Source organism: Pleurodeles waltl, chromosome 9 (assembly GCF_031143425.1).
Source record: "Pleurodeles waltl isolate 20211129_DDA chromosome 9, aPleWal1.hap1.20221129, whole genome shotgun sequence".
Classification (NCBI taxonomy): Eukaryota; Metazoa; Chordata; class Amphibia; order Caudata; family Salamandridae; genus Pleurodeles; species Pleurodeles waltl.
In genome coordinates this window covers 756,295,611-756,311,668 of record NC_090448.1, presented here as the reverse complement: position 1 = coordinate 756,311,668, position 16,058 = coordinate 756,295,611, and the positions used below count along the sequence as shown (strand labels likewise).

Below are 16,058 nucleotides of genomic sequence, written 5' to 3'. Positions count from 1 at the left end.
TTTGAGTGCTGACAATGCAAACACTCACCCCCAGTCACAGATCTGGGTTTAATCCATTGTTCTTTTGCTCACCATGCCACCCCAGTTTAGACCCAGCCATATGCAAATCAGTCTTGACCCTGTTCCTCATGGGAACAGTCCATCCCGAACTGCCAGGCCAGGTCCTGCCTGGACCGGAAACAAGCATCCTGGGACCAGTTTCAGGGTATCACCCTTCTTCAGCCAGGCTAGCTTGATTCCAGTAGCACAGTGAGCAAGGGACCCACGTCTGGGCATACCCTTCCCACTTAGGGCAACTTTAGCAATACAAACAGATGATTGACGGAGTGCTGACAATGCAAACACTCACCCCCAGTCACAGATCTGGGTTTAATCCATTGTTCTTTTGCTCACCATGCATCCCAGTTTGGACCCAGCCATATGCAAATCAGTCTTGACCCTGTTCCTCATGGGAACAGTCCAGCCCGAACTGCCAGGCCAGGTCCTCCCTGGACCGGAAACAAGCATCCTGGGACCGGTTTCAGGGTATCACCCTTCTTCAGCCAGGCTAGCTTGATTCCAGTGGCACAGTGAGCAAGGGACCCACGTCTGGGCATACCCTTCCCACTTAGGGCAACTTTAGCAATACAAAAAGATGATGGACGGAGTGCTGACAATGCAAACACTCACCCCCAGTCACAGATCTGGGTTTAATCCATTGTTCTTTTGCTCACCATGCCACCCCAGTTTGGACCCAGCCATATGCAACTTCAAAAATGAAGGCCTTAGTAGCAACTGGGCAACAGATATTGTAATAAAACCTAGCTCTGAATGTCTCGGATGTGATATGCAACAGGATTCCTACTTCCGTGACATGTTCACAGTTCCTTCTTCATAGTTTTGACATCCCTCAGAAATGGCAGTTTTGGCTTTCTGAGATGTACCCCAGGGGAGTAAAGGAACCGGAAAAACATTCATTTTGGCACACATAGTGGGGATATAATTCGGTGTATTTTTTCCTTTGTGAGGGGCTTTAAGGATTGGATCAGGCAGAAGGTTCCATTGAATCACATGCAGGATCTTTTTCGCTAAGTTCTGTTAAATATGGAAATAAGCTTCCGACCATCTGTAATTTATTGGTTGCATTTTGCAGGAATCTGCATGACTGGAAAAAGGTAATCATCCTCTACAGGGCGATAAGGAATAACCTAATGGGGGAGCTATGTGATGTGGAAATACCTACTAATATTGGTCATAAAAATTACATGGGGAAACAATGTCATCGAAAAGCAGAAGATCGACCATAATGAATGACGATAATGAGGTTCATCCAACAGCAGTTGTTACTTGACTACCTCAGTAACTTGCAGTGTAGAAACAGATGAATTTTGACGCGATTGCTGTGTTTTTTTCCTGACAGTGTATCACAATTTTTCAGTATAGGAATGTTCTTATATTTTAGTTTATGTATATCCTGATGAGTTTGCTCTTTAGTGATTTTCATGATATGCAAGAATAAATCGCTACTTTGCTTTGTACAGGACCCATCTTCTTTGTTGGATGTCACCACACCAAGGATGATAGGAACCTACTGCATGTGTTTTACATGTTGCTCATAATTTAAGGGCCACAATGTGGAATAATATGAGCTCGAAGCCCTGTTTGCATATTCCCCAAAAATACTTCACTTCACTTGAGACAGCAGGCTATCTGTCTAAGGTTTGAATCTGAGGATAATGGTGCTTCGGATAAAGGTTTATCACCCTCAACAATTGGCATTCCTACCAGTGCTATATAGCATCATCATATACAACAGTTCTGGTGGGTCCTTCAAGTGCAGCACAATGGTGCTCAAAATGTGGCACCGCAGATAGCAGCCTCTTGATGTTGAATGTTCATCAGTGTCAACAGGCACAGCGTTCATTCAAAACTTTAGCTGCACAGAGTTATCCTTGCTTATCTTTGCTAATGCTCAACATTTGACACATGGATAGTGAACATTATGGGTGTGCAAACTTCAGAACGTAGGGAACCACAGTGGTTCACGCAGTAAATGTTCAGCACCGCAGATGCTGAGCATTCGAGCAACATAGCCATAATAGTGTCTTAGGTGTGGCCAATGTTCAAAACCATGGACATCGGACATTTTAATAAACGTCCATCCCAGTAGACAGGCGGGCATGGCCGGTCCTGCCTCTACTGAATGTTCAGCACAAAAGGGAATAGTCTTTCAGCACCAATAAAGTTCAGAACCCTAAATAGTGATTGTTGTTGGTGCTCAACATTTAATAGCAAAGATAGTGGTAGTCTTACCCGGTAAGGGGCAGCGCTGCTCAAATTTCAGAACCATGGGCAGTGGTCAAGTGTTGGGGACAAGTGTTCTCGAAATGACATAAAGGTGTGTGAGAGGATTAACAGAGTCGGATAGTCTAATGCGAACGCATCTTCCATGGGTGTTAATCCTCCATATTAGCATGAGGAAGTAGGGACCACTGCTCTTGGGGCTCAACTTTCTGCCCCAAGACCTGAACTTTCAGCACTGGCAAGGAGGGACCTCTGGCCAGGGTTCTGAACTCTTAGCATCACTATCAATGGTGGGGGTTAGATCCTACAAAGAAGCAGAGCGCATATTTCAGTCTAATACTTCACAATTAGTGGTGTTTGGCACGAGTAGATTTTTATTTAATGTGTACCTTATCAGAAAACGACTTGGTCACAATCTGTAATATTTTGTCAGGTGGCCCGCTCTTTCCCTTCCTTGTAAAGGTATATGATGCACTGTTTCTTCGATCCAAGTTATTTAATTTTTTAGTTCTGGCTTTTAATTAATTTATAAATTGTTATTTATATTTTTATATGCAGTACTGCTTAATCATGGAGACATCCATATATTTCTTGCCAATTGTATGTATTGTATCTTATATTTTTGTGAAATGTATATATGTATGTTGTATTTATCTCTTGTCTTGACTTTTATGGCAATATTTGCCGAAATAAAGTTTAACGAACGAACTATCAATGGTGCCGAATGTTCGGCAACTGGGAGGACAGAGTCAACCTGTTGTCTATAGTACTGAACGTTTGAGTTACAATATATTAAAAACAGGAATTGGCAAAGCCAATAGGTCTGGCCAATAGAATTCAACTTATAAATAAAATAATTTTAAAATGCTGCTGTAGTAAAAAAACATAAGAAACAAATGCTTTTTCAGTACACAATGCATCTGTGAGCAAATAATTTAATAGGTTGTGATTCTGTGTGCTTTTGAGATTAAAAACAGACCATCGAGCATTGTAGTGTAAGAACTCTATAGGAAATGGAATGATATAACAAACACCCAAACTCATGAGGTGAAAGAGTCATGCTCCTCTAGACGGAGCCAAAGCCCACTCTAAGTATATTTTAAAGAATTGGAATAGATCTGCAGAGAACTGCACTGTCAAGTCATATCGAACAAAGCTTGTCTTTACCAAGTCGCTTGGGGGAAATGTACTAAAAGCTTAGGTGAGCCTTATCAGGACATGTACCATTAGAGAGACCTTTTTCACGGTTGTGCTACACAGCTTGCAATATGTGTTTATGGGTTGTAATGTTCATTCGAGTCTCTAACATCAGAAGTAGCTACTCTGACTTCTGGTTGGGCGATGGAATGCAAAATTACTCTACCACTTGGATTTTCAAGTTTAATATTGTCGTCTGATTGTTCTCTAAATGATACTATTCTAAAGACTTGATGATTCCTGTGGTCTCCTTGTACATTGTTTAAACTTCTTATTACCACACCACTATGCTCAACACTCATCAAGGAAAAAGAAATTAGCCAGAGCTAACGGGTCCTCGTGGTCCTGAAGAATGCCCAATGACCGTGAAGGAAGTCTATTCAGAGCAGAAACATATCGAACTTCACGCTAGTGAAAAGGGTGAGTTCCTAAATAAGGAGACACTCTTTCCAGTTTTGTTTTTAATCTTAAGTCAATGTAAAAGAGGCTAATAAAATCAGGATTTCTACTTCTTAATACAATTGTATTCCCTGACACTCGTTTAGGATACATATTTTCTCAGAACCTCAAAATAAAAGCGCAAGGTGAGCTCACCTAGCAAAAAGGTTGGTTGCAGACTTGTAGTGACCCCCAAGATGAAGCACGCCCCCTAGTGTAGGTGAGGGTCAGTGTCCGCATTTTTAAAAGACTCATAGGAATGACTCCATTGTGATGGTTGCAGAGTGTAGGGGATTACATCTTCTATCACAACAGTAACACAGTCCTAAATTGTGTTTGACAGACGTTCTGTTCCAGGGCAGCAGACTATGTATGCTCTTGCTCATCGCAATTTGTAAAGGTCATTTGAAGTGCTAACAGTTTAACAATATCACCATAAGTCCTCGCTTGTGCTAACACTTCAAAACACAGGAGAGAAGTGCATGAAACTTCGCCAACTCAGAGAGCGACCCCTGCTGGCGCCACTTGTTCAGCACCGTAAACAGTTACGGGTTCAGCACCATGGACAACGGTGTTTGCTAGTGTTGAACATTTATGGTTGCGTTATTGATGCTCAGAGTTCAGAACCCTAGAAGACGCTTATTGGGGTTAAGGTTCAGAATCACGGACAGCGACCCTTGCTGTTGCCGAGCATTCGGCAAGGTGCACAGTCATCATCAGATGATTAAAGTTCAGAAAGCGGCCTGCATTGTGGCAGAAAGTTCATGGGCAGTGGCCCTTGACTGCACAGGCTAATGTTGAGGGTTAAACGCCCTGGACAGTGACCTCTGGCAACGCAAATGCTGGGGATTAAGCACGGGGGGCTTTAGCTCAAACATTAGCACTCTAGGCTCTGGCCCTGCCTTCTCGATCCTAATGCAGAGAGTTTGAAGCACCGCAGAGTTCACCACTCTGGGCAACGACCCTTGCTTGCCCATGCCAATATGACAGTACTACGAGCAGAGTTCAGGACCCTGGACAGCAGCCCATACTGCTGCTCGCTAAAACTAAGCTTTCAGCATAATGGACAGCAGCCCTTAAAGCGCCGTAATGTCAGCAAAATAGCTCTTCTCTGGCTAGATACTAGGGTATCGGCCAAGCCCTCCAATCCAAGCCTTATTCCTCCGAGATCAAGATATGCCCCGCCATCCGTGACGGGGGCTTCGAAGCACCCAACCCAGCTCAGGCATTCTCCCAGAGCTTGCTGCTCATCAGTGGGTCAGATGTCGTCAGATAGCGTTTGATCGAATTTCGGCAGGGTTAACTCTGCCTTCCATCCTTCTGAGGATGATAATGTGGAAATCATTGTACATTACAGATTCCATATTGTGAACCAAAAACTGTCGATTGGCCAGGGATCACAGTCATTACCTCCATGACAAGCAATCTAACGAAAGACGCTGTTTTTCGTCTTTCTTGAAAGCTTGTTCAGTTTGATCCCAGGCAAGTGCTTAGAAGCCCACTGGGCGTTGGAGGACTGGACACTTTTAAAAAATAAGGCTAAAAGGAGAGTTTGTGTCTTAGGCCATGTAAAGGAGACCCACAGCAGGTTAAGAGACTCACCTCCAGTTATAGATGTTAAAATGAAGAGCCGAGGATAGACAAAGGCCCTTAAACTTAGGGTCTGATTTAAGAGCCCCTAGTGCCTCCTTGCACCACATTAGTGTCATTTTTTATGCTAATGTGGCCCAAAGAGGCTAAAATCGCTGCACCAGATTTACAAAGTGGGGTAATGCATGCATTGAGCCACTTTGTAACCCTTTGCCCTACAGTATGTCTGCGTCAGGCATAATGTATGCAAAGGGTGTGTTCCCCCACTAGGGGGCTGTAAAAATGAAGCAAAAAAATAAAAGAGATTTCTTTGCATCATTTTTTCAGCACTTTTAATGTCTGATCACAGCTGCTTAAGATCAAAACGTCTGAACACAGCTGCGTTAAACTGAGGGAAATCCTTGTTTTCAATGGACCTCGATGGGCTTTGCAAGATTAGCGTTAAAAAGTTGATGCTAATCCTGCAATGCTCCAAATTAGGTTAAAAAATGTTGATGTTAGTTTCTCTAACCACCACCATGCTGCGCCATATCTTAGATACGGCACACCATGGTGGCATTAGGGGGGGCTAAGGGGCGCAATGAAAGTGGCGCTGCACTTAAAGTGAGCCAGAGTGAGTCTGTTTTTTAGGCTGAGCCGGATTAAGGTGAATGGAACAGTCAGTCAGTTGGAGTTATACTGCATGTCAGTGGCAAAGTCAGTACATGAAGGTGAAGTGGTTTGCCAGGAATAACCCAGAAAGAGAGGGTTAGACCGAGAAACAGATGGAGGAATAGGGACCTGAGTGAATTTGCATTAAGTCGTGGAGAGTGGTTGGAGTTAACAAAAAAGGCCCGGGGAGCGGAGATGCCTCCCCAAAGGTCACATTGAGAACAAGCTTAAAAGATGGGGTTACTTTCGGATGTGCGGAAACAGGACTCACTAGAGGTCATTCGGACAGAGCATCAGACCAGCCACAGTCAGACCCATTCAACTGATGCCCTTGACCTTACTCCTCACATCAGCATACCTTTAACAGCTCCCACAAAAATCAAGTCCATTACCTTGTCTAAGGCTTGAGTTGCACATTTCTGATGGGCTGCTGCAACCAAGCATTCCCTCCCACACTGCCTGCTATCAGAGCGCTCCTGGTGAAGGCTGACAAACTAAACTTCTCACGGTTAAAGCAGATGTTTTGGGTGCATGTGGGGCTCATTTCCACCACTTTGAAGAGGTTGCGGGACCATCATATTTGTGACTGTAACACATAGTAGCGTGCTGTATGCACTTTCGAGAGGTTTCTTGCCAGGGACAATGACATATAACACTAGTGTCAATGGGATTCAGGCCTGGTGACATTTTGGGACCTTCTTATGTGCATTTCAAGGAGGTTTGGCTCAGTGAGATTTGATGCCCGCAGACATCTGAGATTTAAAGTGAGGGACCGTTTAGGGGCATGTTATATGCATTTCATGGTGGTTTGAAGCTCTCTTTGGGCATTTCAATGCGGTTTCAGGTCAAAGAGGAGGGTTTAATGCAAAAAAACATATGGAAGTATCCCTTTCAAGGAGCTTTGGATCATGGTCTTTGACATTTGTATTTGGGAGATATCTGAGAACTCTTAATATTATTACCAAGGATAATGGTCAGGAATGTTGAGCTTGAAGACCAGCCAAGGAGATTGCCTCTAGTGCAAAAATATATGAACAGTGCTTTCAGAATGTCATGGAACACTATTTTATGAATATTGACTTACATGAATACTCTGCCCTAAATAGAAATAAAAAAAAAGATTGCCTAATTGAACTTAATAATGGAAAATCCACACCCAATAGGACAGTATTTTTGTAAACAATATTTGGGAAATTATATTTATGTCAGACAATATTTCTGTAGATGATATTCCAAAATAGAAACCAGAGAGCACTGTAACTATACTCAACTACAGTCAGGCACTGAAGGAAGTAAATTGAAGGATGATAATAAGAAAGAACAATAAACACCCTGTAGATGGGACTGGCCTATAGAAAAAGGATCACCTGAATAATTACATTGCAGATACTTCCTTTTGCTCTTAGGAACATATTTTAACAGCCTTCATCCGCTCACGATTTGTGGTGCAAGCCAGCGAGAAGCATATTTGTCTTGCGATCGCTGCCAATGTGGAGCCTTTCAATGCTAGGCTTGCTGGTGGTGGTGGGGGAGGAGGTTCCCACGTATTGACTGAGAGACCTGATCATAGAATTGCAGGAGAGGAGGGGTAGAGGGGGGCTGGTACCCATGAATTATTCACGATCTTTTATCTGAAAGGAAGGAGGGGACCAGTCTTTGAGTGGTTGATGGCAGACAGGAGAGGCAGGGAATGAGGGAGATGCTCAGTGCATAACGCAATTGTGTGGATACCTGGAGTACGGCAAATGGGGAGGTGTGTGTGGATGGAGGAGGAGGAGGCAGTGACGGGGGTGTGATGGGCGTTCTTGCTGGAAGAACAGAAGAGGGAATCGACACATAAGGCGAGCTGAAATCGCACGGTGGACACCGGACTGACTAAGCAGGCTGAACTGGTTCCAACCCAAGGGACACATCCGGCGCCAGAGCGGAGTACAGTGGCGGGGGCCTGCTATTATTATATTGTGATTTTTCATTAATTTGTTTCCATGCCCCCTACATTCCCTGCAGACATCATCTGAGATGCAGCGGTGGGTAATGGCGCTCACAGAGGAGGATGGGGTGACTACTGCAACCGGCATGGGGCAGCAGGCCGGAGGCAGCACTGAGAGAGTCTGCCCTGGGTGGCTGGATACCAGTGCAGCAGACAGTGAGACTGAGAAAGAAGCATAAGGAGGTCTGGGTCCCATCATCCTTCACCTCAGGCACTCCCACCTTAAAATGCCCGCTCACTTGCCCGGCGGCCACCGCCTCCGACTTTCTCACTGGTGCCTCATCCCAGAAGGCTCCAAGGAATCATGCGTGGTTTAGTGGCGAATGGTGAAGTGCCTACACTCAATCAAGAAGGCCGAGAAGAGGTAAGAGGGGGTCCTGGGGGTGGTAAGTGAGAGAGGCCCTTCTGCCTCATCACCAACAAAGCTGGGGCAAGTCATTCTTTAACAATTTTAGGTCAAATTTTGCCAAGGTGTACTCTCAGCTCTAAGGAGATTGACATTTGTTTGTAAATAGATAAGACCCAATGGAAAAGAGGGAGTTGGTGGTAGAGGAAGGAGGGAGGGGGAAAGATGTGAACATGGTGATGTCATGCATTTACTAAAGGAGATATCCCTCTGTACTCTCTTCCCATGACTAGAGCCTTTTGTCTACTCGGCCTTTGCTGAAGGATCATTGCTGGTCGTGCTGGCATCTGATGGAGATGTACAGACCTACCTCCTCTCTCTCCAGGCTCTCCCCCCGCTCTCTAACGTTACCCACCCTACCTCACGTCCTGGCGCCATCTTTAGGGACGATCCAAGCAGAGCTGGGCACGTTCGTTCACATGCAGCTTTTGGGAAAAGGGCGGTGGTGTGGTTTGGACGCGTTCTCCATGTTGGGTGCAAGGTTCTGTTCGGAGGGGGTGGGAGGTCAACGGTAGAAAAGAGGGGTCAATTCTAATCCCATCAGCTTTAAAGCAGTAGTCCCGATGTCTCCCCGGGTGAACCTGTGACCTGCAATAATAAACATTTGGGAGGTCACGCGATTCAGTAAATCGTGAGGTCGAGGGATTGTTCCGAGCTCGCGGCATAGGTGAAACCTCCCAATGTTCACCCGCCCTACACTGGGTCCTTCAGTTTCCACGCCTTTGATCCACACTGCAAGTGGCCTTGGGCTCCTGGACCCTTTGACTCCGCCGCCCACAGGTCCCGCGGTACCCTGTCCCTGGGCCCTCTCTGCTCTCCGAGCAGACGCCGAGCCCCATCTGCAATGCAGCGCCGCCCGGGCCCCCACACCGGGCGGATTGGGTAAAGGGAGCGGAGAGCCAGCGACCATCTGTCTGCAGGGATGGTGGGAGAGCGAGGTGGGGCCTGGGGGTGGCTTTGCTTCTTTTACAGGGAAGGATCGGTGGGTGGAGGTGTCTGAGATGGGGGAGGGCGGGGAGCAGGTGGGCGATGTATGAAAAGAGAGACGGGGGAGCAGAGACAAGAGGGAGAGAGAGACCAAAAGAGAGAGGGAGGGAGAGAGAAGGAGATGAAAGGAGGCAGAGAGGGATGGATGTAGCAATGGTGGGGAAGGGAGAGACGGGCTGGCGGAACTTAGGAGGGAAGTAAGCTTTGGAGCTGGAGAGCGGAGGGGTAGGCAGGAATAAAGCAGCAGTGAATGAAAGAGTTCGGAGGCCACGAGGGAGGAAAAATGGCATTGAGGGAACAAGGCTGAACTTCAGGGGTGTGGAGCAAGGAGCAAGTAAGGGAGGGGGCGGGTAGTGAAGGAAGAGAGTTACACGAAGAGTCCATATGTGAGTGGGAAGTTCAAGACTGGAGGAGAGAGATTTGAGAGAATCAGACAGAGGAAGAGCAGGAGAAAAGGAAGGCTGAAAGAGATCCAACAAAACATGGATAAAAAGAGGAAGCAAGGGGAGCTGAGCAAGTGAGAGGAGCGGGGAGAGAGGTAATGCCACGGACTGCACTTGCTGAAGTGCACAGGCCTCTGGGGGCTCGTGGAGGGCTGGTGCGGGCAGCCGGAACCTCCATTGTTTATATTTATGTTCCCCGCCCGGCCTTTCACGCGCCTGCTCCGCTCCCCTCACCCTCCAGCTGGTGCCCTCTCCCCTCCCCTCCTCTCCGCGGCGATGAATGGGGAACACGTCTGTCACCGCGAGCACTATAAAGCCTGTCCCCAGGGAGGGGGGCACGAGGCCTAGCCCTACTCTGACAGGCCGCCCTCTGCCACAACGCAGGGAAATGTAATAGGATTCCAATAACCCCACAATTTCACAATCCACGGAATACAATTACGTGCCTTATTTACATGACTAAGAAGATACAGGATTGCCAAAACTTGGATGACTTGAATGTAAGCAATATCATTTTAAATATTTGTGGGACTAATATATGTATATATTCCCACGGGTCGTCTGCCTCCACAGGCACACTATTAGCACACTCCTATTGTCACAAACCGCCCACAGACATACACGGATACGTACCTCCTATTGACTTTATCAAGGCCGTATTGGTGGCTGTCCGAACCTTCTGAGGGATACAAATGGCAGTTTGCACCCTTCTTACTGTCTCAGGCTTTAGGCAGCGGAGTTAGTTCTCATGTTACATAGAGGTTACATACTCAAGCTCCAGGAACCTGGGTACGTGGGGCTCAGGCATCAGTCCTGTCCCCTAGGCTATGCATATTTTACAGGCTAAGACAACAGGGCAGTCTCTTAGGTTAGACAAATCTTAAAGGAACAGTGTCTTGGTAGAAAATGTATCCTTTTGGGTACACAGAATTTACATGTTCATATCTGTGATGTCAGAGCTATCCATCTACAAGCTCAGAACTATCCCTGAGCTTATACGACTGTTACAGGCTCAGGCTTCAAGCAGCAAACCTGTCCTTATACACATCCTACACGATTAGATTTTACACAAAAGAGCAAACTAAGGTTGCGCTCACCTTCCTTGCTATCGGCAACGTCACATAGTTACAGTTCAAGTTACACATTTTTTACAAGATGGATGGCCTGACATGGGAACGTTTTTCTGCATACACATATCTTATCTCCCACAACAGTATTTGCCCTACATTACTCCGACGTACAGGCCCATCTCCTCTAAAATGATTTAAAAGTTTTGCAGATGTGCGACATCCGCTGAAAAGTAGCGGATGTCCTGTCCGCTGTATTTAGAGTGCATGGACATCTGTACAGCCTAAATAGCATGACAGGAACTCCACCACTTTTTGGGTATCCTACATCGTCAAAATAAAAAAAGACTCATCAACACTAAGGCCCTTATTACGAGTCTGGCGGTCACTAATCTGGGGGCCAGACCCGTAGATGCTGGTCGGACCGCCGCAAATGCAGTAGTCCGAGTGCCATATTTCAACTGTGAGAGTCGGGCCGCAAGGGGATCACCAGCTCTGCCAGGATCAGGGATCCTGGCGGTCTGGCAGTAGGTGGCAGTCCTAATCTGCCAAGGCAGCGCTGCAAGCAGTGCTGCCCTAGGGATTACAACCTTGTTCTCCGCCAGCCATTTCATGGTGGTAGCAAAACTTTACATTCAAGATATAGTTCCAATCTAAAATGTCAGTGGAAAACATTTAATTAGACGTGTGCCTATTCTGAGCTCATTCACACAATAAACACTAACAGTATGTGTTTCACTGGTTTCACATGTTAATTTAACTATAAATAACAAATGCACATGTATTTCTCCTACTTCATAGACTAGTAAATATTTCACAGTCCCATAACTGACTTGATTTGGGTATTTTTTCAATTCAAATGATTTCTTTGAAGTTATATGCAGGCTTCTTTTGTATTTATTTCCATCCTTTCCTATTGTATTGTGTTATTTGCCTCTCCTCAAGCTTTCACAGTGGGAGATTCCCTGGTCCCATCCTTCCTCCACCGCTCCACAGCAAGCACTTGTTTCCTGCTTTGAATCACCTCCACTTTCACCAGGTGGCATTCTCCCTGCTTCTGAATTTTCTATCCTTTACTGTATACCTGTGGGTCTTAGACTCAACATAGAGGCGCACCATTTTGGCCTCTCCAGTGAGTGCTATTTCTGCCCGTTTACAGGCTACTTAATTATCTATGTCTTTGTGCTGGGCATATACAAAAGACGAGAAAAAACTCCACTCACTCCTTGCTCACAGTGATGATGTTTGACAGCAAAGTTAGTTTTTTTGCGATTTCGCTGCCAAACACAACCGCAACATTTACAGTGCAAATAATTTGAATAAAGATTTTTTGTAGAGAGAAAGGTTCCAGTGATTTTTATTACCACTATATGATTTTGGAGGATATAATTAAATCACTTCAGAATGTCCATTCTTGTGTTCCATCATTAAGATATAGGCAGCATCACTGTCTGTCCACCATCTTTGTAAGAAAAATGGGATGATCTATCTAGGGTGAACCAGCATTTTGTATCCCTCCTGATATCAGCACAGATGTTTTATCCACCACAAAGAAGGTAAAATGCATGATTGGACACCAGTAAAATCTCAGTCACATTGATATTTCATCTGCTGTAAATAATACACTATAGAAAACCACTTCTTGGACTGCATTACGTTATCTGTCCAAACAGATACACGATTGAAGTCATTTGACTGAAGACTATGGGCAGACTGAGACTTTTTGTAAGACTGAGAATTGTCTTCAACCCTTGACTTACAATCAAAGAAAGCACTCCTCTCCCCAAAGACTATATTACCTACTGTCAATCACACTCTGGCTCTTGTTTACTATAGTTCAGATTATAACCTCACTAAGAAAAGATTAGCAAAAGGGTTTTGCTAATGTTTACAAACTTAACCAAAAGCTTCTCTTCAGTCTGCCACCAGTCGCTCCTTCTTTTATCTTTTCTTGAACATTCCCAATGCCTATGATGGTGGCCCGCACATAAAGTGGAAAATAAATGGACTAATCTCTCAAACAATAAACACAAAGCAGCTTTTGATAAGCAATTGTGTTGTAATAACCGAGAAAACCCAAAACCAAGTAAAGAACCAAATAATACTGAACAAACAAACCAAAACAGTTCCTTGTGCTGGGAATGTCTGTATAGGCAAGCCTCAGCCAATGGCAAAGTATGGTCAAATACACAAGTACTGTAATGCAACTAGCCAAACACCAATGAACATTAACCAAAACTCCAGACATTTTTAATAATCCATGCATTACCAATCAGACATAGTCAAACGATCGGGTTTTCTCAGATAAGTAATATTGATCTAAATGTTCAAGTGTAGCTCATAATGGAGCAATATACAACAACTATGCAGTGGTGAATGCCCTAAAAACTGAGTGTCTACAAATCACAGCCCAATCATTAAATATCTTTCAGTCAACAAATGCACCATCAAAAAACAGCATCACATGACAAGAATTCACTATTCAAACATTACAGGGGGCAAAAATCTGTACAATTGTAATTACAATAATCAGTCAAAAACCAGAATTCACCAAGCAGGATTTAATAGTCAAACACTGGAATATACCTTAACAACATTTAAAGCATTTTTCACCATCTGGTGGAAAAACACCACTTAATGACCATTCATCATCAAAGGCACCAACCAGCTAAGAAAAAAACCCTCATTCAACGGCCAGATCTCGTATTAGTGCTTTCCTCGTCTCCTTTAGGCTGTAAACTAAGGGTGACTCTGGGGCCACACAGCTCAGCCACTGCTAATATTCTGTGTGGTATCTGCCAGGGTTCTGCTCTGCCACCCTACCTTTTTAATATCTATGTGAGGCCTCATGCCACTTGCATTTGGTCGTATGACTTTTTTAACATAAGCCAACAATAATGAGTTTGTGTTGGACTCAAAATTGATTTAGATCAGTGGAGGGCTGCAAAAGGGACGTGGTTACTGTGTCTTTTATGTTCCAGATAAGAAAAGTCCAGAGGATTTTTTCTTTCTTAACTTTTGAGGTATGTTTGACAGCTCTATTAGTCTTGTCCATTGCAATACAGAATATCTAGTATAGGCATACATTCATAAATATATTTTACAGTATCTCCAATATCTTCAAAATAAAAAATCAACCTGCCAGACACTGCTCATTCCGAGTCTGGTGGTCTTTAGACTGCTAGACCCAGGGTGGCCATCGGACCGACGCGGTAGTGGCGGTCCTATCTGCCACATTCCAACTGCTGCCGAAACGCTGCGGGAATACCGCCACGCCAGAGATGGACTCCAGCCTCGGGGTTCTGGCTGTTGTAATCCGCCAGGGCAGCACTGCAAGCAGCGCTGCCCGCTGGATTACGAGTTCCATTCCGCCAGCCTTTCCATGTCGGTTCACACCACTGTGGAAAAGCTGGTGGAATAGGGGTGCCGGGGACCCCATACACAGCCCCGTTGCACACTTCACTGCCCGAATTACAGGCAGTGAAATGCGCGGCGGGTGCTGCTGCACCCGCTGCACCGCCACATTGGCGCCGGCTCGATTACGAACAGGGGTCGATGTTAAGGCCCTCTTCACTGCAGGGCTGGTGGGTGTGTTTCCGCCCGCCGGCCCTGCGGTGAAGTCGGAATACGGCCGGCAGTGTCCTGACGGCACCAGGGGTCAAACTTGGAATGAGGGCCTCAGTCTGCTTGCAGCCCTAGGCCATGTAACCTCTTACGCCACTCCTATTGGCTTCCGATCCAATCCAGAGTCACTTTTGAATCTTTCTCTCACATTCATTACTGTGTTTCCAAGACAGCCCCTTCTTTCTGGTACAAACAGACCTGCCCTAGTCTTCCCAATAGAATTCTCCGATCCACCAGTCTCACTGGCATGGAGCTCCATGTATGTTTAAAGCCAATTCTGGGAGCAGAGCTCTTTTTCTACCCCGCTCCTTTTTTGGTGGAATGCCATCAGGACCACCAGCTCTCAAATTTTTCAAGAAGCCAGTCTTTGGCCAAAGTTGAGGGTGGAGGAAACTAGTTATAAAGCTGTTTGTGCCGATCAGGTAGTGGTGGGTTCACTGGGGTTGCCCCTCTACCCCGTTGTTCAAAATAATTACAGGTGAGATGAGCTGCTAGTACCCTGCTGTAGAATAATAACGGATAAATCCCCAACAATAATAATAACTATTTTCATTTATTATGTTCGGTTGTCATCGCTAAGGAAATGAAGGAAACAACTATTTTTGTATTTTATGAGATCTGCAATTTCCATTTTATGTGATAGTGAAACAGGCTCTTCTCTCCTGCAGTCATTAGTGTTTTCTTTTAGTTTAGAGTGAAGGTGAAAACAAACTTTTTCCACCTTTAATTCAGTTTAAGCTGATGCCTTATCGGCATTAAGTGACCTTCGTGAGCACTATACAAAATTGCCCTTTAACATCAGAACATTGTCATTCAACATGGACAAGGAACATGCACATTTCAACTACCCGCAACAGTCGTTAAGGAAAGTGCCATCAATGAGAAAGCACCATCGGTGAACCAGCAGAACCAATTGCTGCGTGATAAGCAATCACAGCACAGTAGTATATTCCGTTTAAAACAGTCAGTCATTCTAGGTAGTAACCAAATCAAATCAGTCATTAAAATAAAGACCCATTTTTTGGATTGATCTCTTGTACAACATATCTAGTTATGATTATTCTTAATCGTATTCAAGAGTGGTTACACTGTGATAATTTCAACTTCTCTTGTGATGCATCAGGCAGGCATGGGATACATAAATATGAACACTGTCGTAGATTGCTCTTTTTTCAATGACTTATGCATTCCTCAAGCAAGGTATTTTGTTGATTCTTATTGACTCTAAGGGCCATATGTACGAACACATTTTCCCATAGACCCAGAATGGGTAAAACCCTTTGCTACATCTGGCCGTAAGACTGGTACGTACAAGAAGGGGGGTGATACCCAGTGACCCCTGGGAGGCCGGGCATAGCAATGCAGGAGAAAATATTTTACCA

General features: G+C 45.0%; 1 protein-coding gene across 2 annotated transcripts in view; it reads left to right on the top strand.

Annotated features, from left to right (window-relative positions):
- The first annotated feature begins 7,817 nt into the window (after window positions 1–7,817).
- Window positions 7,818–16,058, top strand: part of TMEM151A (transmembrane protein 151A) — a 53,675-nt gene continuing 45,434 nt past the window's right edge. For both annotated transcript variants that reach the window (XM_069207918.1, XM_069207919.1), the window contains exon 1: window positions 7,818–8,513. In XM_069207918.1, the coding sequence (XP_069064019.1) occupies window positions 8,454–8,513 (60 nt within the window). In that variant the 5' untranslated portion in view covers window positions 7,818–8,453. The remainder of the gene's footprint in view (window positions 8,514–16,058) is intronic.